This window comes from Scardinius erythrophthalmus (genome assembly GCF_964197995.2).
Source record: "Scardinius erythrophthalmus genome assembly, chromosome: 2".
NCBI classification, from domain to species: domain Eukaryota; kingdom Metazoa; phylum Chordata; class Actinopteri; order Cypriniformes; family Leuciscidae; genus Scardinius; species Scardinius erythrophthalmus.
In genome coordinates this window covers 67809678-67836861 of record NC_138222.1, presented here as the reverse complement: position 1 = coordinate 67836861, position 27184 = coordinate 67809678, and the positions used below count along the sequence as shown (strand labels likewise).

Sequence of the window (27184 nt, the reverse complement as noted above, 5' to 3'; positions counted from 1 at the left end):
AAATCACCGTAAGAGCTGAGTAAACACAGTATAAGAAGTGCGTAAGTACATAAATGAATTTCGGTAGAGTTGAGGGAGCATTTTCTTTGAAAACAAAATAATTCCTCCTCATCTTCAGCGGCTGCCTCAGATTTAGGGAGTAAATAGAGAGAGAGAGAGCTATGTGGATTAATACATCCAGCCACACAACACCTACAACGCTTGGGAGACATTCTCATCTATGGCTGTGAACTCGATCAGGGCGGGTCTATGTTAAACGGCAGTGTCTGTCAACACTCGTGGGCGGGGCCTGTTTTAGTGACGTCACTAAAGCTGCATTCTGAAGACAGGTCGTTGGGAGACAGTGCTGATGATTTATGGGGATTAATAAAAAAGGAGTGAGTGGATTTTTATCACTATTGGGTGGTTGTGTACACACACTGCCAACACACATTTATGTCCAAACAGCATGCAAAAGTGAATTTTGCATAATAGGTCCCCTTTAAATTACAGAAATTAATTTAATTGTACTGATATAAGCACATTATCTGATGATTAAAACAAAAAAAGTGTTTGTCAGTTAAAAAATCTTTTGCTTAAGAACAACACAAACACACATCCTTCACTCCTCAGATCTGCTGCAGATGAAGTTGAGTTTGTCGTGTTCAGGACGGCTGATCCAGCGCTGGTCTCCTCCAGACTGAACTGCTCCAGATCTCACTCCAGACTCACAGTCCTCCTCTCCTGTGCCGTTCTCTGGAGCCCAGTTCTGATAGCACACGGTCTCTCCGCTCACCCAGAACCAGAGGCCCACAGTGCAGGAGTGACGTAAACCCAACCACACCGCCTCAGTAGACGCACGTTTAACCACATTCATCACACGACGCTGCATCTCGACTGAATGAACCGAGACCAGATCCGTATAATTCTGTCTGCAGTATCTCAGAGCTTCAGGCCACGTCAGAGTCTCGTTGATCAGAATCAGTTTATCTGGACACAAAACAAACCACAAGCAAAAACTAGAGAGAGACTGATCAAAAACAACATGCAGAACAAACACTGTGGAGGAATCTGTCATGTCAGACATGTAGCGTGAACTTTAAGGGTTAGTTCACCCAAAAAATTCTGTCATTAATTACTCATGTCGTTCCAAACCCAAAAGACCCTCATTCATCTTTAGAACACAAATTAAGATATTTTTGAAGAAATCCGATGGGGGTGGGGGGGTTGGGTTCGGGTTGGGGGTTGGGGGGATGGGTGCTGTCCATTGACAGCAATTTAATTAATGCTCTGAAGGCCCAAAAAAAAGGTAGGAAAAACATTGTAAGGACCACCCATTTCAGCGCTTCAGTGAAGGTCGCTTAATTTATTAGAATTTAGTTTCAATATTACTTTAGCTCTACGCTTAATCTGACTCCAATTTCAAATGATAATCAAATTTCGACCGTGTTTCTTTTTAGAAAATAGTCATAAATATTGATACTGACTTAATTTAGATATTTGATTACTGTGAGTATCCCATATTTTCAATTATTCGTTCATTAAGGACCCAGTGTTGCTTTGAGACGTCATGTCGCGAATGTGCGCTCACGATCACAAACTAGCCAGTCCTGAAATAGTCAGAGGGTGCAGTGCAAACTATTTTACCCTAAGCGGCCACTCACTGCTGACTCATAACAAAAGGTGTAATTTTGTAATAGTCGCAATATGCAACGTGCTAAGTCAGTAATCAGAAGGTCTCCTTAATGATGTGCCCCATGCTCCATTCATTAGTGCCTTCGGTTTGATCTATCCTGGTAGAGATTTGCAGAAACACCAGACTACACATTCATCTACTAGGAATAATGATTTCAGAATAATGCAGAATAAATCAAATATAACATTTTATTTGTCAGGTAAAAATGTATCATACCAATTACACAAGTAAATGATTAAAAGCCAATTCAGAAATAATAAATACATGACATCAATTACTCAAAGATGACTAAAAGAAAGCAATGCATTCCTGACAGAGACACACAGTGGTGTGTGAGTGTGTTCCAGCAGGAGAACACTGAAACATCACTGTACGGGGGTTTTCCTGGTTACAGGCTCCCAAAAGACTGCTCTGCTTCCCCTTAAATCCCCAGACCAGAACAAAAGGGTTATACCAATATTGTTTAGAGTAGTTTTGGGTCAGTTCATGTACCCCAGGGGGTAACACCTGGTTTCGGGAGATATCTTGAAGAGACATCACTCAGAGAGGAGAACAGGATTCTCCTAAGTTCTCAATCTTTCTCATTAAACCAATGACTGCAATGAAATTAAGACCATTTTACAATAATACCAAACATGAAAAGGACAAAACAATAGATTCACAGCATACATCATATGTGTTATATAGACAATCTCAGTGAACTTCTGGTGACTTGACTCAGGGAGAGAGGAGGGAGGAGGGAGAGGGAGAGAGGGATGCAGAGATAAGGAAGGAGAAAAGTTTGGACAACACAAACTCTGGACAATGCCCTGTGCTCTTTCTTTGCGATCTTCTGTCCAGGGTGCGTTTCATTGCTTTATTGTAGGGTGAGTTTTATCTCAGCTTTTGTCTTAGCAGGAAAATCAATTCTTACAACATCGTTAAAATAGTCCATGTGACTTCAGTGGCTTAACCTTAGACATAAGGTTATAAGGCTCTCGTGAACGCGTGTCGGAGACTGATGCGGAAGAGAAGAAAATGTTGAATAAAGTTGTTATTTTGTTTTTTTTAGCACACAATCATACGGGTTTGGAACGAAATGAGGGTGAGAAATTAATGACAGAATTTTCATTTTTGGGTGAACTATCCCTTTAAGATATCTGGAGGTGATGGATGGATTGTGTGTGTTTGTGAGGATCTGCTCACCTTCATGACACACAAAAGGAAATTGGTTGTTGCAAGAGATGTCATGCCATTGACCCTGATCGTTGTGTTTGATAACAGTACAGTTTTCATCACCTCCACTATTATTAGGTTCACCAGTCTTCCAGTATCTGAAAGAGGAGTCACTCTGATCTGACCACTGCCATGAGTCTCTGACTCTGAACAGACCGATCCAGATCCATGATGCAGATAACTGAAGACCACTAATGAAATCCGTAACCTGTTGATTCTCATCCTGGTTCCTCACACTGACCAGATCAGTGTGATTCTGTCTGCAGTAACTCTGAGCGTCTGTCCAGTTCTTCGTCTGATTGACAAAGACGAGTCCTGTGTTCGCTTTAAGAAAAAACAGTTTAAAAAACTGTTTCATAAATCAGTGTTCATTTGTGCTGTTTTATGGTTTTTAGAAACATGTTTCCATTACATTGAAAATGTTACATTTTAAACATAAATGCACATTGTTCTAAAGGGCATCATCCTCTACCTTTTACACAGATACATTTACTCAAATTCTCATGCTGATAATAACTGTACGGAAAAATTTGCAATTAATATGGAAGTACTGTATTTCACAGGAAACTTAAACACACACACAAACACACACACACACACACACACACACACACACACACACACACACACACACACACACACACACACACACACACACACACACACACACACACACACACACACCAGAGGTGTGGACTCGAGTCATGAATTTGATGACTTCAGACTCGACTCGACAAAATGTACAAAGACTTGCAACTCGACTTGGACTTTAACATCAATGACTCGTGACTTCACTTGGACTTGCGCCTTTTGACTCGAGAAGACTTGCTACTTTCCATGAAAACTGGGGAAAAAATGTTCACACGGCCGCGCCGCTCTGTTTATCTGCATCTGAGGAAAAAATGTGCACCACCTGTATGCATGCAGAGAGCACGCGCGCTGCCTGCACGACATCCAATCACTGTAGTCCCACGTTGTTTTGATTCGACAGCATCTAAGGCACATTGCAAGACAACCAATGAAGCGCAACAAGCACAACGCATGCTACGAATTTGAACGAATGCTAAGCACCTTATTGGATGTACCATAACTTACTAGCTGCTACATAGCTGCCAACTCTCACGCATTCTTTTCACACGCTCTCACGCCACACATCCATTTTCTCACGCACAGAAAAAACGCGAAGCAAAGAGGACACGGAGACCGACAGCAAGACAGAGCAGGTTACTTATTATATAAAAAAAATCTCTGCTCTCAGATTCTGTCACTTTTATTACGAAATTCAGACAATAAATACCGTTTTGGCGCTTGTAAATGTGACACGACAGATCCCTAGCGGCACGTGAACCGATCATCTCTGGCTGATAGTAAATAACGTTAAACACGAATGAACACTGTTTAAATATAAAGTACAACTTACCGAAATGTATATTCCTCATACATAATATCGACCCATCAATCAAAGGGGTCAATAAAACAGTTGGAGAACAATTATGTCACATAACATTTACCTCAGGAAAGCATTTAATGACCATAATATAGGCACGTTAGTTGGCTAGGAAAAAAAAGAGCTATAGAGAGTATTTTGCTAAATATGTGTACTATATTGCATGTTTATTGTATTTTTACCTATATCATTAAATAAAGTTGTTATTATAATTAAAAAAAACGCATTATATTTAATTTGTGTTATTTTTAAAATTACATCACAATTATTAATAATTTCATCACAATTGCACCCCCCCTCCATTCTTCTAAATATCTTCCTTCCTGTTCAGCAGAAGAAATAAATTCATGTGAAATTTTTTGTGAAAATTAAGTTTTCTGTTTTTTACTGTATTTGATTAATGTCATTGTATAAAAAGAGGTTTAAAGGTACCGTATGTAGGATTGTGGCCAAAACTGGTACTGCAATCACTTTAAAAATACTGTAGAGCCGTGTATCCCCTCCCCCTCCCCCCTGACTCGAGGTTGCCAGATAAGCTGCAGGATTCAGCAGAAACGTAGGCTGCTTCAATGAGCTTCCAATGGCCATACGACGAGACGTACACAGTAAGTTTTTTTTTCTGTTAATTGTGTTTATGCTTTATGAGAGATATTTTGATGAGTAATTACTTATTTAAAAAATGTACTAATTGTTGAGGTGCTGGGGCCATAATAGCTGAAGAGATAAGCGTTTTTGATTTGATATTTAAATTGATTTGATTTCTTTATTTTGAACATATAAATACAATTACAATTCAAAAAAAATCTGAGGAAAAAAAAAGGATAATAGTAAAAGAAAACAAAAAACATATAGACTTAAACAACAAAATAATACTTCCTTATTTTTCAATACGAAAAAAAAAAAACCTTGATTTACAAGTGCTAAAGTTTTTGTCATATTATAGGCTAAAAACAGAATAAACATTTGCCACAGAAAATTATAACACGGGACAAATTCAATATCACCAATGGCTATCACAGGGTTGTTTTCAGTCCCATCAGAAAATATTGTTAGAGTAACTAAATTACATTAGCAATGGTCATACAGGTCAACTTGCAGCATGTGTAACTTAGTCCACGATATACGTGAAGAACATGACGAATAATTTTTTCTGAGGTAAAGTTAGGCTTGTCTCAATTACGTTTCAAATTGCCATAATGGTCGTGATAATGTTTTCATCAGCGTCTCAGCATAATGACAGAGAAACGGGCTCCTATAATGCATTGCAAATGCATACGTCCATGTGAGCTAACGTTACGTTGCTTGAACACGCATAACTTTGTTCGACTGTCATGAATATATGAAATGTCCATTGACATCCAGTACAAGTTAGCCAAGCATAGATGAATCTTACCTGTCTAGGAGAAAATTAGCAACGTTGGCGTCTGTGTTCAAATTCTTCTCCGTTTTCAGCCGCCTCCATCTTTCAAAAGCATCTCCTATACAAATTCTGGTTTTATTTCGGACTTTGTCACAACGAATTTCTGAATTATAACGAGGTCTTTTTGATTTAGTAACGTTAGACATTTTTATCCGACTAGAGTTAGGGTAGGTTAGGTTAGAGCAAAGCTGGCAACCCGGATCCCGAAACACTACTGACTTTGTGATTGGTCGATAGGTGGAGGGCGGCGCTCAGGCCAAAACACAAAATGACAACATCAACATCAGTTGAGGGCTGCAAGTCCACTTTTTAAATGACAATATCCTAGCCATACTACTGTTGTCAGTGATATAAGTATTTGAAATGAACATGATTTCTTAATGTCTAGTGACACATCAGGGCAATTTTATGATTAATTGAAATAGATTTCTTACATACAGCTCCTTTAAATAAATACAAATCTTACAGACATACATGATTTGTATACATTTTATTTCTGTGGTAAGAGGACTTGAAATGACTCTAAACTAAAATGGTAGGACTTTGGACTCGACTTGAGACTTGTTAGCTTTGACTTTTGACTCGACTCGGGACTTGCCTCATCTTTGACTCGACTTGACTTGGGACTCAAGGGCAAAGACTTGAGACTTACTTGTGACTTGCAACACAATGACTTTGTCCCACCTCTGACACACACACGCAGTGCCGGCCCGAGCCTTTTGGGGGCCCTAAGCAGAATTTGATTTGGGGGCCCCCTCCCACCACGCGGAGTCACCTGTGCTTGACGATTATTGACACAAATGTCACTCTATAATGTTACATTATAAATTAATACAATGAGGTTATGTATCAATACAAAATAAATACTTAATAAAAAATAGATACTTAAATAAAAATGTTTTAACTTTTTCTTTACTCTTTTACTAACTCTTTGAAACTTCTGAAAACAAATAGTCACAAAACATATTAAAAAAATTATTTGCAAAATATCCTCAAACGTTTTGCAACACTTTGCAGTTTGAATGATGTTGACAGACTATGTTTTTATGTTTCCACTGTTCGATCGCGCCCGCGCCTCACACACACACACACACACACACACACACACACACACACACACACACACACACACACACACACACACAACATATTCCAGCATTGCAATCTTCACATCGCAGCCTGTTCGTTATAGCCGTAATAAAATATAATAATAAAATAGTCAACCTAACATAAAAATTACACTGCTCTGTTTAAATAGTCAGTAGCCTACAATTCGTACCATTTAGCACCGCTCCACTGTGATGTTTCCAAGCACATTTTTGCGCATGTGAAGAGAATGATTTTTCCCCTCGATATTGGAACGTGGGTGAAGTACAAAGAAGCCTATAATAAAGAATAGTTTACCATCCAAATCCATCGCGAATGTTGAAATATTTTGATTCTAATGAGAGAGATACGTGAGCCCAACGCCGCTTTCACTTTCGCTTTAAATTATTTCGTTTTGGCTTGTTTATAGTTATTTTTTTTATTCTTGTTCTGTTCTGAATATCATTAAATTTAAAGGATAAATCATTGATCAAATCAAATTTTTGTGACATGGCTTAACATTACCGTGACTGTGCGCACAAATTGTCTATGCACGCGAGGTTATGCGCATGACTCAAACACTGGCAGACACAGCAGCAGTTGTAGGCAGGTATATTGATCATGAAATCAGTATTTTCTTGTCTTGAATTATTAATTCATTTATTCATTTATGTCACTTGTTTAATTTAATTAATATGTTAAAAACAAAAAACAAAACAAAAAAAAACTCGCTTGGGGCCCCCTGGTGGCGAGGGGGCCCCAAGCAGCCGCTTAGTTCGCTTATGCCTCGGGCCGGACCTGCACACACACACACACACACACACACACACACACACACACACACACACACACAGGGAGCGAGGCCAGAAATGGAATGGACTTTGAGTAACTGGATAGGCAAAGCATAGATTATGAAAACTGCAGCCAAATTGCCAAGAAAAAAATATATATAATTACGGGTGTGAATCCGCTACACTGTTCCTCAGTCACTCCTGAAATTGCAGTGATTGACAGTGATAACCGTAGCGTCGGACTGGAAAAAACATTTGTCAAAATAAACCTGTGCATTTAGTGCTGTAGTGTAAATGCAGACGTATAGACCCACAGCAACACAGACCAGAAGAAGAAAACAGATCTGTGTTGTCTGGGTCATTTTAGAAGCTTTAAAGATAATTTTATAAAGCACTCTTTTTTCACGTGTCCATTTTAAAGCAATGTTTACAAATCTACCTTTTTGATTTTTTTAATTAAATCTAAAAATATTTAAAAGTATTTAATGCATTATTTTATTAGCATTAATGATTTGTTATTATAGCTATTTTATAATAAATCCAAAAGCAAATCATGAAAAGAACTACATTTGATTATGTGGTTTGAGACATGCGGTAATTTAACACCGTCTCTCGTGATGCTTTGTTTGCTATGTGTGTTCATGTGTTTTGAGGCAGCCGTGGGTTTGGAGACGCTCTTGAATGCTTTCAAAGCTAGCTTGATATTGCTAGCCTCTCCGAAAAATGCCTACCCTACCCTTAATTTAGAACATAATACTGTTTGTGTTAGTAGAACATTTTCTGAAGCTGTCATATTTGGTATATGGTGCATCTATAAATGAACGGTTGTTGTAATTTTAAATAGTTGCACTTACTTTTGTTGCAGATGAAATGACGATTATCATTACATGGCAAATCCTCCCATTGTCCATTTGACATCATTCCACAATAATCTCTGCCTTCAGGTTGTCCAGGTTTCCAGTGCAGATAGAGCGCAGGTTCACCTGAAGACCACTGCCATTTATCAACACTCGTCTTCTTCAGCCCAATCCAGACAAACTGATCACCTCCATCATTCACACTCTTCTTCAGCTCGTTCATGTCGTTCATGTTGTCAACGGTGGCCAGATCTGTGTAATTCTCTCTGCAGAATCTCTGAGCTTCAGTCCAGTTCTTCAACACGTTTATAAAGTGATACTGACGCTGAACACATTCAGATACGGAGCAGAGAGCTGTGAAAGAGAGCGTTTGATTTAATGCTTTTCATAACAGGGTCAAACCTGATGAAACTATAAACCATAAATAATACAACAAACACACTCACCAATGAGAAGAAGAATCAAATATAGAGTTTGGTCCATTTCTGAGGAAGAAACACATTAAAAATCTCAAATATGAGGAAATCATGATCATGTTATTAAAAAATCAATTAAATAATTAATTAATAAAAAAATAGCAGTTTTCGCAATCATTGAGACAATATTACCATCTGAAAGTCTAATTGTGTTTGAAGAATGAACATGTTCTTACTTTAGAGGTCGTGTGTTTCTGTCCTGAGTCTGATGTTTCTGTCTGCAGATTTACACTACGCTATTATTATATCTGCTCTCATCCCTCATTCAGCTCATCACATCATGTTTATTTCTCTGAATATTTTACTTCCTCTATATTTGTGTATTTGTCCACCCTCGTCTTTCCCTTTATTTGCATATTGGCTTCTGTGTCAGTCAGTATTAGTCTATAATATGGACCTTATGGAATCAAAAGATTATTTGGACATTCACAACTAAACACAGCTTCAATGATATTGCTGGACTGCATAACTCGTGTTTCATCCCTGATCATCTTGAAATCGTCGTCCATCCACACTTGCCATCTTTGCACTTCACCATTTGTCTACTATAGATGTTTCCTTGTATTTGGCCCAAGTGTTCAAGTGTGTGTAGAACTTTTGATGACCTAATTTGACACACTTATGGTGATATAAAAATGCAAGTGTTTACAGAGCTTTATTTTGATTTTCAAAGCTTTGCACTTTTAAATAATCCTCTAAGTGTCTGTACAGCAGTGCCTATGTAACACAATTTACTAGTAATGATGGTGCTTTTAATTAAGTGATAAAAAGCAGTTGCAAATGTTGTACAAATGACAAAATACACATACTCATGGTTGCACCAGTAAAATGTGCTCACTTATTTCCTGTAGCTTGCACATACTCTCTAGTGGCCAAGTGTATTTGGACAGACCCCATGTTTGAGTTTCTCTGTTTTGGGCCACTTTTATCTGTTGCTGTTTGACCTGAACAGAGAAGGGTTGAGTTCAGTAGTGAAGACTGGAGATACTGGTTACTGATAGCCTTTAAAGTGTGAATATTGAGAGAGTTTGACTAGTGAGAGAGTTTGGGGCATTAAAAAAGACAAAATGAAGAGGAGGGGAAGACAATTCTTTTTTCTTTGGGAAAAAAATAGAAATGTTTTTGCTCGTATATAGGCTTCTTTTCCCCTCTTCTGAAAGCTGAGACCCGTCACATTCACAACAGAGACGAGATAAAGACATGAAAGCTTTCATTCCCCTGAAGTCCATTTATAATGTTAGTAAAGATTATTAGACTCCATCTTTATTTCCTCCATCTAAATACTTGATTGTGATTGGCTGGAATGTGTTCATTAAAACATTGTTACATTTTTAAGAATTAGTCTCATTTAGAAAATTCTTATTGTGTTTCGTGTCATACTCCTGCTGTTCTTAGTTTATAGAGCATGAACACATTTGCATGTAAAGACATCCTCATCACTCATTTGTTTAGGTCCACATTTAGACGTTCAGGGTGGACAATATTTACATCTCTGCAGAAACAGTGTGTTATTGTACATGTTATTGACACATTCCACGGTCTCATTCTTTCTTATTCATCTGTTAGTTTTATTAAAGGGATATTTCTCCACTAGAAAGATGAATGTGTATCATTTATGTAGTAGACATGTGAAATTATTTTAGAAGTTGGTGCCTTCTAGACTGAGAAAATCCAGAAAATGTATTTTTGGCACATGTGGATGAAAGACAACAACTCCCAGAATGCACTTGCTTCGCTGCACTTCGAGGCCACTCCTGAGCCGCAGCTGCTCCGGCCGCCTCTTGTTCCTCCATCATCCGCATCTGTTCATCGCTGTATTGTGGCTCGTACAGGCAGCCACGAGCATCGGATTCGCCCACCAGATCTTCAAAATCCCCTTCTGCCATATCATTCTGTGAGTGAGATCCCCCTATGGGTGGGTTAAAAACATGCAGAACGAGCTTGTGCTTTGCTTTTATTTTAAACAGTCAATATGCTTTGAGCCACATCCTCGAATCATGATCTTCTACTTTCTATTTAACAGTAAGTATGTTTGACTGAACAGTCACAAATAAAAACTCATGCTGATGTGATGGGGTCTTTAAAACATATAGTGCACATTAGTATTTTAAATACCCAAAGAACATTACATTGATAGTAAAAAGACTCATAAGATACTTTTAAATTACAGAAATTAATTTCATTGTACTGATATAAGCACATTATCTGATGATTAAAACATTCGCCAGTTATGTAAGAACACAAACACATCCTTCACTCCTCAGATCTGCTGCAGATGAAGTTGAGTTTGTCGTGTTCAGGACGGCTGATCCAGCGCTGATCTCCTCCAGACTGAACTGCTCCAGATCTCACTCCAGACACACAGTTCTCCTCTCCTGGAGCCCAGTTATGATAGCACACGGTCTCTCCACTCACCCAGTACCAGATGCCCAAAATACAGGAGTGACGTAAACCCAACCACACCGCCTCAGTAGACGCACGTTTAACCACATTCATCACCTCCTCCTGCATCTCGACTGAATGAACCGAGACCAGATCCGTATAATTCTGTCTGCAGTATCTCAGAGCTTCAGGCCACGTCAGAGTCTCGTTGATCAGAATCAGTTTATCTGGACACAAAACAAACCACAAGCAAAAACTAGAGAGAGACTGATCAAAAACAACATGCAGAACAAACACTGTGGAGGAATCTGTCATGTCAGACATGTAGCATGAACTTTAAGATATCTGGAGGTGATGGATGGATTGTGTGTGTTTGTGAGGATCTGCTCACCTTCATGACACACAAAAGGAAATTGGTGGTTGCAAGAGATGTCATGCCATTGACCCTGAGCGTTTGGTCTGATCACTGTACAGTTTTCAACACCTTCAGCATTATTAGGTTCACCAGTCTTCCAGTATCTGAAAGAGGAGTCACTCTGATCTGACCACTGCCATGAGTCTCTGAACAGACCAATCCAGATCTCTGATCCCCATAACTGAAGAATAGTATTCACGATCCATGATCCTGATAACTGAAGACCACTAATGAAATCCTTAACCTGTTGATTCTCATTCTGGTTCCTCACACTGACCAGATCAGTGTGATTCTGTCTGCAGTAACTCTGAGCGGCTCTCCAGTTCTTCTTCTGATTGACAAAGAAGAGTCCTGTGTTCGCTTTAAAAAAAGAATCAAAACAATAAATAAAAATAAAAAACTGTTTCATGAATCAGTTTGTTCATTATTCTTACGCTGCTTTATGGTTTGGATGTGAACAAGAGCAGCAATGGAAGACATGAAGTATATTTCTGAACATTATGATGATTTTAAAGTACTTTCTTTTTGTCCATTATGTTTCTTCTTCAGAATACTGATTAAGAGCCTGAAGAGAGAAACGGCAGACAGAGTATGATGTTACACTGCACCTAAATATGTTAATTAATTAGTCCACTAAAATATTTACTTGTACTGTATATTAGTAATTTGGAGTGTATTTTGATGCTTGATTTTATTTTAATGGACTAATATTACATTGACATTATTACATCACGCTGTTAATTTGATATTTGATATTAATTAAATTTGATATTAATTTGAGATTTGAGATATTCATAGACCTGCAGCAACATAGACGAGAATAAGAAAACAAGTCTGGGAAATTTTAGCAGCTTAAAAGGTCATTTTTTAAAGCACACTTTTTTTCATGTGCACTTTTTAAAGCAGTGTTTTAAAATTTGAATCGGCCTATTTGAATCTTTTTTTTTTTTTTTTTTTTTTTTGAATATTTAAATCTAAAAATATTTAAAAGTATTTAATGCATTATTTTATTAGAATGAATAATTTGTTATTACAGCTATTTTATAATAAATCCAAAAGCAAAACATGAAAATAACTACCCCAGGTAAAAAAAGACGTAGTATTAAGTGTATTAAAAATATACTTGAAAGTAGTATGTTTATAATACATTTGTATTCCCAACATGCTTATTTGAAGTGCATTAAACTATATTGAATTGCATTTTAATATATTTATAAAAACTGTAAGACTGGAGAAACTGGAAGGACTGGAAGAGAGGGCAACTCTGAGAAAACATAGGAAATTAACATTTGAACTCTCTTGCTATATATGTCTTATTTAAAATATGGTGGATTTGCTCGACTGCCATGACAGTCGGCGCAAGCGGAGGGATACAAGCGGTGAAACAGTTACAATGAGGTTACTGTGAAAATATTGATCAGATTCGAGAACCACCTGAAACTACCTGATTGTATTCTTTGTGTTTTAATTTTGATAAATCATGGCATATGCACCTTCTGTGCAGACGTCACACATCAACAGCGCGTTCTGTAAGGCTTTGCAGAAACACACAGTCACTGAGCGCCACAAACACACACAGTGTCTTTTACAGTTCCTCCTGAACCAAAACAACGAGCTCCTGCTGCGCTCACACCATGAGGAACCGTAATTATGAGATGACAAACTCTACCAGGAGCTGTTCACGTCCTCAGACTCGGATTCATGTGTTTCTATGTCAACGCCGAAATGAATCTACAGCAGTCAGGACTAGAGCTCCATATGCTGTTTACAATTATTATTGTAATGTTATGTGCTTTGAGTCATGAGGTAATTTAACACTGTCTCTCTTGATGCTTAGCCGACTCTGCTGTGTGTGTTCTTGTGTTTTAAAGGAGCCGTGGGTTTGGAGACTCTGAAGGGAGAGTGGGATCTCATGCTTTCAAAGCTAGCTTCATATTGCTAGCCTCTCGGAAATTTAATTTATAAATTAATGCTGTGTGTGTTTGTAGAAAACGTTCTGGAGCCGTTATATTTGGTATATGGTGCATGAACGGTTGTTGTAATTGTAAGTAGCTGCACTCACTGTTGTTGCAGATGAAACGAAGAGTTTCACTACATGACAAATCCTCCCATTGTCCATTTGACATCATTCCACAATAATCTCCACCATCAGGTTGTCCAGATCCCCAGTTCAGATAGAGCGCAGGTTCACCTGAAGACCACTGCCATTTATCAACACCCGTCTTCTGCAGTCCAATCCAGATATATTGAACACCTCCATCATTCACACTCTTCTTCAGCTCGTTCATGTCGTTCATGTTGTCAACGGTGGCCAGATCTGTGTAATTCTCTCTGCAGAATCTCTGAGCTTCAGTCCAGGTCTTCAACACGTTTATAAAGTGATACTGACGCTGAACACATTCAGATACGGAGCAGAGAGCTGTGAAAGAGAGCTTTGATTTAATGCTTTTCATAACAGGGTCAAACCTGATGAAACTATAAACCATAAATAATACAACAAACACACTCACCAATGAGAAGAAGAATCAAATATAGAGTTTGGTCCATTTCTGAAGAAGAAACACAGAGAAAAATCCCAAATATGAGGAAATCATGATCATGTAATTAAAAATAAATAATTAATTAATAAAATATAATATAATTAATTGCAGTTTAGCAATCATTGAGACAATATTAACATCTGAAAGTGTAATTGTGTTTGAAGAATGAACATGTTCTTACTTTAGAGGTCGTGTGTTTCTGTCCTGAGTCTGATGTTTCTGTCTGCAGATTTACACTACGCTATTATTATATCTGCTCTCATCCCTCATTCAGCTCATCACATCATGTTTATTTCTCTGAAACCCCCTATTTCATATTTTACTTCCTCTATATTTATGTATTTGTCCACCCTCGTCTTTCCCTTTATTTGCATATTGGCTTCTGTGTCAGTCAGTATTAGTCTATAATATGGACCTTATGGAAAAAAAAAAATCATTTGAACATTCTATATTAATATTTGAACATTCACAACTAAACAGCAGCTTCAATGATATTGCTGGACTGCATAACTCGTGTTATATTACTGATCATCTTAACATCCTCGTCCATCCACACTTGCCATCTTTGCACTTCACCATTTGTCTACTATAGATGTTTCCTTGTATTTGCCCAAGTGTTCAAGTGTGTGTAGAACTTTTGATGACCTAATTTGACACACTTATGGTGATATAAAAATGCAAGTGTTTACAGAGCTTTATTTTGATTTTCAAAGCTTTGCACTTTTAAATAATCCTCTAAGTGTCTGTACAGCAGTGCCTATGTAACACAATTTACTAGTAATGATGGTGCTTTTAATTAAGTGATAAAAAGCAGTTGCAAATGTTGTACAAATGACAAAATACACATACTCATGGTTGCACCAGTAAAATGTGCTCACTTATAGCCTGTTACGTGCACATACTCTCTATTGGCCAAGTGATGGTATTTGGACAGACCCCATGTTTGAGTTTCTCTGTTTTTGGTCACTTTTACCTGTTTGTGTTTGAACTGAACAACCCACTAATGATCTGATTGATGAGGGTTGAGTTCATTAGTGAAGACTGGTGATACTGGTTACTGGGAGCCTTTAAAGTGTGAATATTGAGAGAGTTTGACTAGTGAGAGAGTTTGGGGCATTAAAAAAGACAAAATGAAGAGGAGGGGAAGACAATTCTTTTTTCCTTTGTGAAAAAAATAGAAACGTTTTTGCTCATTTATAGGCTTCTTTTTTTCCTCTTCTGAAAGCTGAGACCCGTCACATTCCCAACAGAGACGAGATAAAGACATGAACGCTTTCATTCCCCTGAAGTCCATTTATAATGTTAATAAAGATTATTAGACTCATTATCCCACTGAAATATTATCATCATCTTCTGCTGTTTCAGAATAAATTAGTCTTTATTTCCTCCATCTAAATACTTGATTGTGATTGGCTGGAATGTGTTCATTAAAACATTGTTACATTTTTAAGAATGTCTTATTTAGAAAATTCTTATTGTGTTTCGTGTCATACTCCTGCTGTTCTTAGTCTATAGAGCATGAACACATTTGCATGTTAACACATCCTCATCACTCATTTGTTTATGTCCACATTTAGACTTTCAGGGTGGACAATATTTTCATCTCTGACGTGAAACAGAAGCAGAAACAGTGTGTTATTGTACATGTTATTGACACATTCCATGGTCTCATTCTTTCTTATTCATCTGTTAGTTTTATTAAAGGGATATTTCACCACTGGAAAGATGAATGTGTATTTAAATGGGGTCGTTTATGTAGTAGAAATGTGAAATTATTTTAGAAGTTGGAGCCTTCTAGACTGAGAAAATCCAGAAAATGTATTTTTGGCACATGTGGATGAAAGACAACAACTCCCAGAATGCACTTGCTTCGCTGCCCTATGAGGCCACTCCTAATCCGCAGCTGCTCCGGCCGCCTCTTGTTCCTCCATCATCCGCATCTGTTCATCGCTGTATTGTGGCTCGTAGAGGCAGCCACGAGCATCGGATTCACGCACCAGATCTTCAAAATCCCCTTCTGCCATATCATCTTCAAAACTACCTTTCGCCATCGTGGTTAGCCTACTACTCAGCTTTCTCCACAGAGCAAGAGCCTGTTAGCTTAGCTTAAAGGGTAACTAAACCCTAGACCAACTTTTTTTAGTTAATGATCTGTAAGAATGGGGCTTTATTAGTGCTGTTCATTGATTCAAGTAATTTTTTTGACATTTGTGTTTAAAGTATTTTAATTTTACTAAATATGGTGTAAAAACGTCTGAGTGCTGCCCTCTTCAGGTTGAACAGTGGCTACTGCAGTTGAATTTTCCTATTGGAAGTTGTGGTACACTCTGACGTCAGAGGGTACCAGCTAACCACGCCCTTGCCTGCAGAGAGATGGGGATGGCTAGTGTGACGTCACGACATCACTTCCGTGTCCAAGCCGCTGCGTCTAATGTAAACACAATGGCAGTAGCTAAGGAACCGGTCACTTTTTTTACGGTGACATCGTATTTTGCGGACACCCCAAAGTCCGTGAAAAAGGGTTTGAACTCGTACAACTCCAACAGAGTTGTAAATGTTAGTGTGCTGGCAGGTGGAAGTCTGAAAGGGAAAGTACAGGCTTCAATGAAAAGTAAAGTTTACGAGGTTGAGGTGAGGTCCCGACTCTTGAGTGACTCGTCAAATGGCACAAATTTCTATGACTTTTGTTGTTTTATATGAGCATAAAACAAATTGTTAATCAAACATTAAGCTGTCGCCCTTTACCATAAAAAGATTGTACATTTGTCACGGTTCAAACGTTACAAGTTTTTAGTAGCTACCGTTACCTCGCTAACATAAGGCTGTCGGCCACCAAGCTAACTTTACTGTACAAGTGTAACTTTAACTATTGTACTTAGCTATGTTAGAATAAGTACCTATAGTTTGTTGACAACTTAAAACTCTGGAAAAGTATTGCTCGCCCAATACAGATTAGACGTTACCTAACTAGTTGTTGGCTCCACCTAGTGCAACACAAAGATAAGAAAAACCTTTATTGATCTCACAATTCACTTGTTACATTCAGCTCTCAAGAAAACACTCAGGGTGTGCAGAATAGACAGGAAACGAACAATTAAATAGTAAATATAGGAGGTATCTTATACAGTGACTACCAGACTTCAGGGGGCAAAAAGTATAAACAATAAAAAAATAAACATACTATAATAAAAAAAAGTTAGCAGTGCAGGCTTACAGAGTGCACTACAAAGCTTTGCCTCTTAGCATTGTTAAGAGTTTTTTGTGAGGGTTAGCAAAGTTGATTTCACTCAGGTACACGTTGAGGGACAGGAAGTGAAGGCAAGTTCTTGCTCTTGTGCCATCGGGAGGTCCAAGTGCCACCATGTTGCAGCCCTCCTCATTTGGGCTGAGAAGAACTTCACCCGCACGGATGTCGAGTGTATGTGGAAGAGGCCCACGACACCCAAAACAGAGCAAATCACGGCCAAGAAAGTGTCTGTGATTGCACCTTCCACATCACAAGGTTAGTTCTTCGAGTAACTTGGAAATATCTGTCATGCTTTCTGTTTTGTTATCATTGGAAAAACAATGACCATATGTTTTCTTTTCATAGTAAAATCTAAGCCTGGGTTAGATAGCAGTTACCAACATATCCTTTATGCTATTTTTTCAGCTGGAATTAAACGCCCTGTCACCCCGGAGGACAGAGAATGGGCATCGTCATCTCTGGCACAGCTTGACCGTTTTACAGGTCTGGGTTGGATATTAGCTCCAGAACCTCCTGCACTGCCTCAGGTTTGACTTGTGTTTTGTTGTTTCATGTCCTGCTTTATCAGAAACTTCACATGTACACAACATTAAATCAGTTACAAAGATTGACGATATCCCTAGTAAGATGGTAAATTTAGTTTGACATATCCACAGATTTAAATTGCAAATCAGACATAAACCTGTTCAGACTTTAATTTTAACTTTATTCAAACCGCGCATTTCGTACACAAGGCAACTCAATATATGTATGTCTGTGAACAATGTTGACATGAAGGGATCTAATTGTTGTTATTCTGATTCAATGATATTTGTTGGGACAGACTTTTGACCCCTGCCATCACGTCAAAACTTTTGATGGGATATTGGCCAACTCCGGGTATTGTGAGGACAAAGCTCAACATCTCCTTTCATCCCTTGCTGTGAGCCCACAACAAAAGGAAGCCATCGAGAGGGCCACAGTTGGGCAAACTCAGAATGACTTATGGTAATAATACATACAAGGATCGATTGATTTCATGTGTACTAAAAGTCATTAGTGACTGTGAGGTTAACTGTTGTGTGTTTCTTTATAACAGGATGGCATATCGCAAGAAGAGAGTTACAGCCAGCAACTTTGGTCTTGTGTTGGCGGCAGTGAAGAGGAACTCTTAGCCTCCTTCATTATTCAAAACGCTGCTTGGTCATTACAACTTCAAGCAAGGAGCTCATGTAAGTGATGGACACAAAGTTCTTTTAACCCTTGGGTACTGTAATAAAACATATCCTTAGTTATATTTGTTATATGCTATCACACTCCTGGATCTTCCAAAGACTTGTGAAAACATCTGCTTTGGCACATTACTTTTTCTGCAGCATCAAATTTTAAGTAATACTCCCCAGCAACTCCCATTATAACCACAATTTTTCATTCAACCATGACACTGCAGTGAAATCACATATGAAAGGCATTCACAAGGTTAAAATCCATTATTTAAAAACAAAAAAATAATTGTTTTGATCAGGTCTGAGCTTGATGAATAGTGTTTGGGGAAAAAAGGTTGATCAAATTTTTTTATCAGAGGTTTTTTCAGCTGTAATGGTTGTGGCTTTTAAACAGCCAAAACTAGGTTTGAAAGGGTTGTACATTTGCCCACAGTGTATTTTAGACCGTTTACATTATTTTTTATCACATATTCAAAATTTATGTACAATTAAGTTTCTTCACCAAAAATGTTTTTACTCTCAAATACAGTGAAGGTTATTGTCAATTAGTTCTACATATCACCCTTTGGTGGCAGAAAAAAACCCACATAGAGACCCTAGGGTAATTTTTAAATCAAACAAGTGTAAACAAAGATTGTACTACAAGGGTTGGGCTGATATTTCTTTCCTTCTCTCCCTTTATAAAGCACCTTGTGATGCCATTGTGTATGAAATTCCCTTTCAACCCCCAGGCTTGTGATTGGGGAATCGTTCATGAGCCAAAGGCTAAAGAAGAGTACATGAAGCGCACTGGTGTGACCATCCAGGAGAGCGGAGTGTTTCTCTCTGACAGTGGCCTGCTTGGTGGCTCTCCAGATGGGACAGTATCTGCTGACTGCATCATTGAGGGGAAATGTCCTTATGCAGCCAGAAACAAGACCATAATTCAGGCAGCAGAGGCAAAGGACTTTTATCTCAAACTGGATGAAGTTACTGGCCTACTGAAAATGAAGCCGACTCACAACTACTGGCATCAAATTCAGGGCAACCTGTACCTTACGGGAGCTGGCACATGCCACCTGGTGGTATGGACTCCGCTGGATGTTGTAATTCTGTTCATCCATAAAGATCCAGCTTGGGCAAACAACATTAGTGTTTTAGAAATATTTTATAAGGACATTTTCCTGCCCCATATTCTCTCCGATATTAAATGATTAACCCTGCATTTGTTTACATGTTCTAAATAGGGATGTCAGGATTCAAATATATATAAAAAAGTAATATAATAAAAAGTAAACTTATAAATAGGCAGTAGAATATCATTATTATTATTATTATTATTATCATTATTAGCAATACCTATACCTACCTAGCTAGCTATAAGAAAGCAGATTTATGTGGATGTTTTTGAAAGATCTATGTCTTTCCATGTGCTTACACGGTTCATGTCCATTTTTACGTGACAAACGCGGCTGCACATGATCCTTTTTTTTTTAACTCTTCCTTTGGCCGCTATGAAAATAAGATTTTCACATTTAACTTATGAACCTGCCATTGACTTCATGCGTTTGAGTGGATTTATGGACTGCGGTTATTGTAAAAATCAGTTAATCTTGACATTCCTAGTTCTAAAGCATTATTTTCAGTTTGAATGTTGTAGCCTCTCCCAATTTGTATATATCAATATCTGTGCATTTGTACCAGTTAAAATGATGTTTGTGTGTTTTGTTGTTTTATTTATTCTAAAAAAGAAAAAGAAAAGCAGTAACATGCAGTTCAAATAAATTGAGTGGGAGCAACATAATCAGTGTGAAGACTTTTTAATTGTCTTGTTCAGCTTCAGTTGCATCCAGGCTGTCAAACGGAACAAAATTATTCATTCAGCTTATGGAGGATCAAACACAGTTGTGTTGATAATATGTATAACAAACCTTTAAAAAATATAACATTTAACATGTGAGTTTAGGAAAATTGATTAGCAAGTAAAAAACAACATTGATACAGTTCATATGGAATACAGTTAAAGAAAAATTCAATGCTGATGATGGCATTGTGGCAAACAGTGAGAGGAAATTCATGCTATTTCACGGAGGATGGGTGTCTGTAAATTTGTGAGAGAAACACACACTTTCAGTATCTTGTTTGCATGCTTTTTATACTGGTACGGAATGTATGACAAAATGTGAAATGTTTTCAGGCGCTGAATAGAACGCTCCACATGAACTCTTGCACTGGCAATAAGTCTGTTGTGGTTGATTTCCTCCATTGTGAACTGTCCGTTGACAAGGAATGTTGGGATGTTCAGTGAAACACCTGCAGGTAAAATGTCACGAATAGTGAAGCCCTTGTCAGCCATCACCATGTCACCTGCTTCTAGCTGTTGAAGTACTCCGCAGTCTGCTGTTATTGCTTTGTCCGATGTGCTTCCACCATACAAGTCACTGGCGAAGGTAATGAATCCATTAGGTGCCACACCAATCAGAGCCTTAAGCGTGGTACCTCCTTTGTAATGACTGTACAGATGACTTTGGGTGTCCAAACTTTCTGTGTTGGACACAGGTACTTCAGTACAGTCGAGCACAATCCGACAATTGGGAAATGGTTGGAAGCAATGTGGCAGGGAGGTTTGGTTCTTGAATCTGGAAGGAATTTTGTTTTCCATCATGCCGACATACAAAATGTCATACAGGGCACTGGAGATGGTGATAAAGATGTTGGTGACTGTGGCCCGGCAGCAGTTAAACCTCACAGAAAGGTCAACAAGACCACAATTCAGTCGGAGTTTCATCAAAGTCAAGAGCAGCTGATCGATTAAGGGCATTTTTTGGACGTTCCAATCAAAGTGATACTGGAGATCAAATTTGGAAAGAAGGGTCTCCAAAAATAAGACTGTGGCAGCATCTGGCAAGCCAGTGTAATAGTTGACTATGTCTGGGTGGGAGGATATTTGACTAAATGAAAATGTTTGTTTTTGTTTCTCCAATTCTTTCTTCAGTTTGTCATTTTCTTTTCTGAGCATCTTATTCTCAATTTCAAGCACCAAAACACTTGAACTACTTGGGGTCTTCTGAGCAGTGTCAAGGTGACTTGGGCCTGGTTCAGCTCCTCCTTCGTCCTCTACAGTCGCCGGGAGCATTTTCTTTTGCCGTTTGGTCGGCTGGCTGATGTGAGGAAAAGCCTTTCCCTCATTCCAGGCAAACCGTGTGGGCCCCGCTGCTTTGCCATGTGGAAAATGCCATCCACAGACCCTTGAGTTGTAGTTAGGTGTGAAATCTTTACGCCTGGATAAAAGAAAAAAACATTACATAAAGAACTCTGTGGCGATAAACAAAAAGAAGTAGGTTCTGCCAATGCAGAACCCTTGTCCCTCTCACCCCTGTTCCACAAAAGCAACACAATTTGGCAACTGTATATACATAAATAGTGACTTTTATATTGTTAATGGCTTCATTCTCAAAAATGTAAATACTGACTTTATTCTGGTAAATTGTCACGTAAATCTAAAAAAAGGACTTGTAAACGACTTAATTCTGTAAAATATTACGTATATCTCGTAATTAATCTCGTTCATTCTTGTAAAATGTTTGTTTTTTGTAAAAAAGTTTAATATCTTACAATATGACTTTTCATAAATAACTAGCTAGTTGATTCTCATAAATAACGACTTTAAACTCAGTCACATTAAACTAGTAAATGGCAACTTTATTCCCGTAAATAATGACTTTAATCTCGATTATTTTATGTGGCCCCACTCCATCGTTAACAGCAACAGGTAACGTTATCTCGGCTAACGTTTAGCGCAAATACTGGCGCTAGCCCGCACTTAAATGTATTTTTCATGGTTAGATATCCAGCTTACCGTATCAGTTTAAGCCATCTCCTCTTCTCGTTGTCATGCAAAGGAAAGCGGTAGTAACTAATCGTTTTATTGACATCATTTCTGTTGTTACAACTTGGGACACAGCACTGCACCATTCTAGCCCAATTCGGTTTGGACACGGAAGTGACGTATTTGGCTACGATGACGTAGGCACTAGCCATCCCCATAAGTCTCAGATGCACGCCCCCTCTCCACTGGGCTCTGCCTACTTTTCCAGCATTTTTCAAATATTGCCAGTGGGTGGAGTCAGGCTCTGACCAGGGGTTTAGTTACCCTTTAAAAAAAAAAGATGGCTGACACTATTTCTACATTCTGTGAGTGAGATCCCCCTATGGGCGGCCTGAACACATGCAGAACGAGCTTGTGCTTTGCTTTTATTTTAATCAGTCAATATGCTTTGAGCCACATCCTCGAATCATGATCTTCTACTTTCTATTTAACAGTAAGTATGTTTGACTGAACAGTCACAAATAAAAACTCATGCTGATGTCATGGGGTCTTTAAAACATATAGTGCACATTAGTATTTTAAATACCCAAAGAACATTACATTGATATTAAAAAGACTCATATGATACTTCTAAATAACATAAATTAATTTCATTGTACTGATACAAGCACATTATCTGATGATTAAAACAATACAAAAAGGTTTTAGCCAGTTAAAAAAACATTCACCAGTTGAACACAAACACATCCTTCACTCCTCAGATCTGCTGCAGATGAAGTTGAGTTTGTCGTGTTCAGGACGGCTGATCCAGCGCTGATCTCCTCCAGACTGAACTGCTCCAGATCTTACTCCAGACACACAGTTCTCCTCTCCTGGAGCCCAGTTCTGATAGCACACGGTCTCTCCGCTCACCCAGTACCAGATGCCCAAAATATGGGAGTGACGTAAACCCAACCACACCGCCTCAGTAGACGCACGTTTAACCACATTCATCACCTCCTCCTGCATCTCGACTGAATGAACCGAGACCAGATCCGTATAATTCTGTCTGCAGTATCTCAGAGCTTCAGGCCACGTCAGAGTCTCGTTGATCAGAATCAGTTTATCTGGACACAAAACAAACCACAAGCAAAAACTAGAGAGAGACTGATCAAAAACAACATGCAGAACAAACACTGTGGAGGAATCTGTCATGTCAGACATGTAGCGTGAACTTTAAGATATCTGGAGGTGATGGATGGATTGTGTGTGTTTGTGAGGATCTGCTCACCTTCATGACACACAAAAGGAAATTGGTGGTTGCAAGAGATGTCTATCCACTGTCTCAGATCATTGTGTTCAATCGCTGTACAGTTTTCATCACCTCCACTATTATTAGGTTCACCAGAGGCCCAGTATCTGAAAGAGGAGTCACTCTGATCTGACCACTGCCATGAGTCTCTGTCTCTGAACAGACCGATCCAGATCCGTGATCCGGATAACTTAAGACCATTAATGAAATTCATAACCTGTTGATTCTCATTCTGGTTCCTCACACTGACCAGATCAGTGTGATTCTTTCTGCAGAAACTCTGAGCATCTCTCCAGTTCTTCATCGTCTGATTGACAAAGACGAGTCCTGTGTTCGCTGTATGAAGAAAAAAAAGGGAAGGGGAAGGGGAAGGGGGAAGACAGAGAAATGAGATTGGCCCTTAGGCCTAATCCCAATTCTATTTTATACCCCTTTGCCTACCCCTAACCCTTCGCCTACCCCTTACCCTTGCCCCTTGAAACAGAGTGGCAAGGCGTAGGGATGAAAATATTCCCCTAAGAAATGGGACACCACTACTGCACCGTTACACGTCATTATACGTCGTTGCTAGCGCCTACGTCACAGGAGATGCGCCAATGTTTATCACAAACTTCCAAGATGCCGTCGTCAGCTGTAGTCTTGCGTGAGTTACAGCTATTTTTTTGCATTTTTCTTCTGAAGAATGTTGTGTTCACACCAAACACGAATAGAGCGTCTGGCGCGAGTGATTTGAATGTTAAGACACGTTTACGCACGTCTGGAGGTCTTGCAGCGCGAATGAGGCGTTTAGCGCGGTGTGGTGGATGCGAATTCGCCTCATTCGCGCATCCACTTCGCTTCAAACTTTTGCTTTTTAGACGCGTCATATTGTTAACGGACTTTAGCGATTTTTTTGCAACTGTTTATTTGAAGAACATGACCGTAAATATGAACACAAGATTGAATGTGACATAAAGAAAACGATTATTGGCAGTCATGTTGCCTTTGTAGCCGGTGTATGCAGGGACATTTCTCATACCCCTTCTTTTGAAGTGTGGTCACGAAAAATCTTCGTTTCAAGGGCTATCTGGCCCTTCCCCTTACCCCTACCCCTCCAACCAAAAGAGAATCGAGACAGCCCTACCCCTTCACGGGAACGCGCAAAACGGAGGGGTAGGGGCAAGGGCTAGGGCCAAGGGGTGAATTGGGATTGAGCCTTGGTGTGTGTGTCTGCCGCCCTGTGTTTAATTACAAATAAACCTTCGTTTTGGAAATACATCCTCGTCTCAGACTGCCTTCCTGCAATCCACTGTGACAATTACATTATGTGGTTTGAGACATGAGGTAGTTACAGTCTCTTGTGACCAAGGTTATTATAGTTTTGCATTTTTTATTAGTTTTTATTTAATTTTGACTTTTTCTTTTCAAATTCAGTTGAATTATAAATAGTTTTTAAAGTTTATTTTTTATTTTTTTTTGAAAATGCTTAGTTTTAGTTTAGTTTTTTATTAGTTTTAGTGTTAGCTTTTACCTCAAACTTGCGACTAGTTAACTTTCTAAGACTTTTTAATGTGTGATTATGTAAAGGTGTTCACGAGATACCGACCTTTAGCAAACTTGCTTTCATCGAACACTCGTTTTCATGGAGACGCGGTGTGCACGGAGGGGAGGGGCTGTGTGTGTGTGTGTGTGTGTGTGTGTGTGTGTGCGCGCGTGTGTGTGTGTGTGCGCGTGAGTGACAGAGACGGAGGGAGAGCAGGGAAAGGAAATGCAGCTGAACGCTGAACGTTATTTGCTCTATGAAAGACATTGACACAGACGAAAACTAAGGACATTTACTGTATTATTTTATTTTAGTTAGTTTTGCCAAACACACATTACAGATTTCATTAGTTATCGTTTTTTTTGTAATGCCTTGTTTTTCTTTTTATTTCAGTTAATGACAATGTTTTTCCCACCTAGTTTTCATTTTTTAGTTTGTTTTCGTTTATGATTATAACCTTGCTTGTGACGCTTAGCCGACTCTGCTGTGTGTTCTTGTGTTTTAAAGGAGCCGTGGCTTTGGAGACTCTGAAGGAAAAGTGGGATCTCATGCTTTCAAAGCTAGCTTGATATTGCTGGCCTCTCTGAAATTGCCTACTCTACCTTTAATTTATAGGTTAAGACTGTGTGTGTTAGTAGAAACTGTCTTGGAGCCGTCATATTTGGTATATGGTGCATCTATAAATGAACGGTAGTTTTAAATAGCTGCACTCACTGTTGTTGCAGACGAAATGACGAGTATCACTACATGACAAATCATGAAATTGTCCATTTGACATTATTCCACAATCTCTGCCTTCAGGTTGTCCAGTAGCCATGTAAATTATAAAGTACTCCCGGTTATTTTTACTGGAACTCTTATATAACTGAACTACTGTATAACTAAGCTATTGTCAGTACAACATACTATCCCTATTTCACGTTTCACTTTTTTTTTCTTTCTTTTTTTAAGGCAGTTGGTTTGCATGCTTTTAAGTAAGTCTAACTAATTAGATTTTACAGTACAGAATATGGTGTATCTTTTATAAATGAATGTTTATTGTGATTGTATGGAGCTGCACTTACTGTTAGATGAATTGCAAATGAAAGTCAGGCTGTCACTACATGACGCATCATGCCATTGTCCATTTCTCATCATAGCACACTCATCTTTGCCATCAGGTTGTCCAGATCCCCAGTTCAGATAGAGCGCAGGTTCACCTGAAGACCACTGCCATTTCCTCTGCAGCCCAATCCAGACACGTCCACCATTCACACTCTTCTTCAGCTCGTTCATGTTGTCAACGGTGGCCAGATCTGTGTAATTCTCTCTGCAGAATCTCTGAGCTTCAGTCCAGGTCTTCAACACATTTATAAAGTGATACTGACGCTGAACACATTCAGATACGGAGCAGAGAGCTGTGAAAGAGAGCGTTTGATTTAATGCTTTTCATAACAGGGTCAAACCTGATGAAACTATAAACCATAAATAATACAACAAACACACTCACCAATGAGAAGAAGAATCAAATATAGAGTTTGGTCCATTTCTGAGGAAGAAACACAGAGAAAAACTCAGAAATCAAACATTCCCAGATTCATTTTGGAGTAAAAAATGACCATTTCATTTAGTATCTGAACAGCAGGATGAATTCACTGTACATAATCATTCAGACAATATTAACATCTGAAAGTGTAATTGTGTTTGAAGAATGAACTTTAGAGGTCATGTGTTTCTGTCCTGAGTCTGATGTTTCTGTCTGCAGATTTACACTACGCTATTATTATATCTGCTCTCATCCCTCATTCAGCTCATCACATCATTTGTG

At 38.7% G+C, this 27184-nt stretch overlaps 4 protein-coding genes across 4 annotated transcripts; 1 reads left to right on the top strand and 3 right to left on the bottom strand.

The window, feature by feature from the left end:
- Positions 1 to 601: 601 nt before the first annotated feature.
- LOC308705964 (C-type mannose receptor 2-like) lies at positions 602 to 10853 on the bottom strand (the record flags this gene model as incomplete). Its single annotated transcript, XM_081391288.1, has 6 exons — positions 602 to 969; positions 2861 to 3214; positions 8489 to 8845; positions 8938 to 8976; positions 9806 to 9911; positions 10695 to 10853. 6 exons carry the CDS (start codon positions 10851 to 10853, stop codon positions 602 to 604), a joined length of 1383 nt encoding a protein of 460 aa, XP_081247414.1.
- Positions 10854 to 11220: 367 nt separating this feature from the next.
- LOC308705954 (C-type mannose receptor 2-like) lies at positions 11221 to 14311 on the bottom strand (the record flags this gene model as incomplete). The annotated part of the gene is made up of 4 exons (XM_081391278.1): positions 11221 to 11576; positions 11741 to 12124; positions 13827 to 14183; positions 14275 to 14311. 4 exons carry the CDS (start codon positions 14309 to 14311, stop codon positions 11221 to 11223), a joined length of 1134 nt encoding a protein of 377 aa, XP_081247404.1.
- A 3148-nt stretch (positions 14312 to 17459) lies between these two features.
- On the top strand, positions 17460 to 20292 carry LOC308687426 (uncharacterized protein). The gene is made up of 5 exons (XM_081359981.1): positions 17460 to 17806; positions 17957 to 18078; positions 18375 to 18538; positions 18630 to 18762; positions 19488 to 20292. The coding sequence occupies exons 1-4, from the start codon at positions 17725 to 17727 to the stop codon at positions 18703 to 18705; spliced, it is 444 nt and encodes a 147-aa protein (XP_081216107.1). The 5' UTR covers positions 17460 to 17724; the 3' UTR covers positions 18706 to 18762; positions 19488 to 20292.
- Positions 20293 to 23314: 3022 nt separating this feature from the next.
- On the bottom strand, positions 23315 to 26903 carry LOC308705946 (C-type mannose receptor 2-like; the record flags this gene model as incomplete). Its single annotated transcript, XM_081391265.1, has 4 exons — positions 23315 to 23670; positions 23835 to 24191; positions 26442 to 26774; positions 26867 to 26903. 4 exons carry the CDS (start codon positions 26901 to 26903, stop codon positions 23315 to 23317), a joined length of 1083 nt encoding a protein of 360 aa, XP_081247391.1.
- Between the last annotated feature and the right edge of the window lie 281 nt (positions 26904 to 27184).

Bases quoted from the DNA above. Each gene is read 5' to 3' on its own strand.
- LOC308687426 (XM_081359981.1), top strand. From the start codon at position 17,725: ATGTGGAAGAGGCCCACGACACCCAAAACAGAGCAAATCACGGCCAAG. The intron at 18,079-18,374 runs GTTTGACTTGTG...TTGTTGGGACAG, and splicing joins AACCTCCTGCACTGCCTCAG to ACTTTTGACCCCTGCCATCA. The intron at 18,539-18,629 runs GTAATAATACAT...TCTTTATAACAG, and splicing joins CAAACTCAGAATGACTTATG to GATGGCATATCGCAAGAAGA.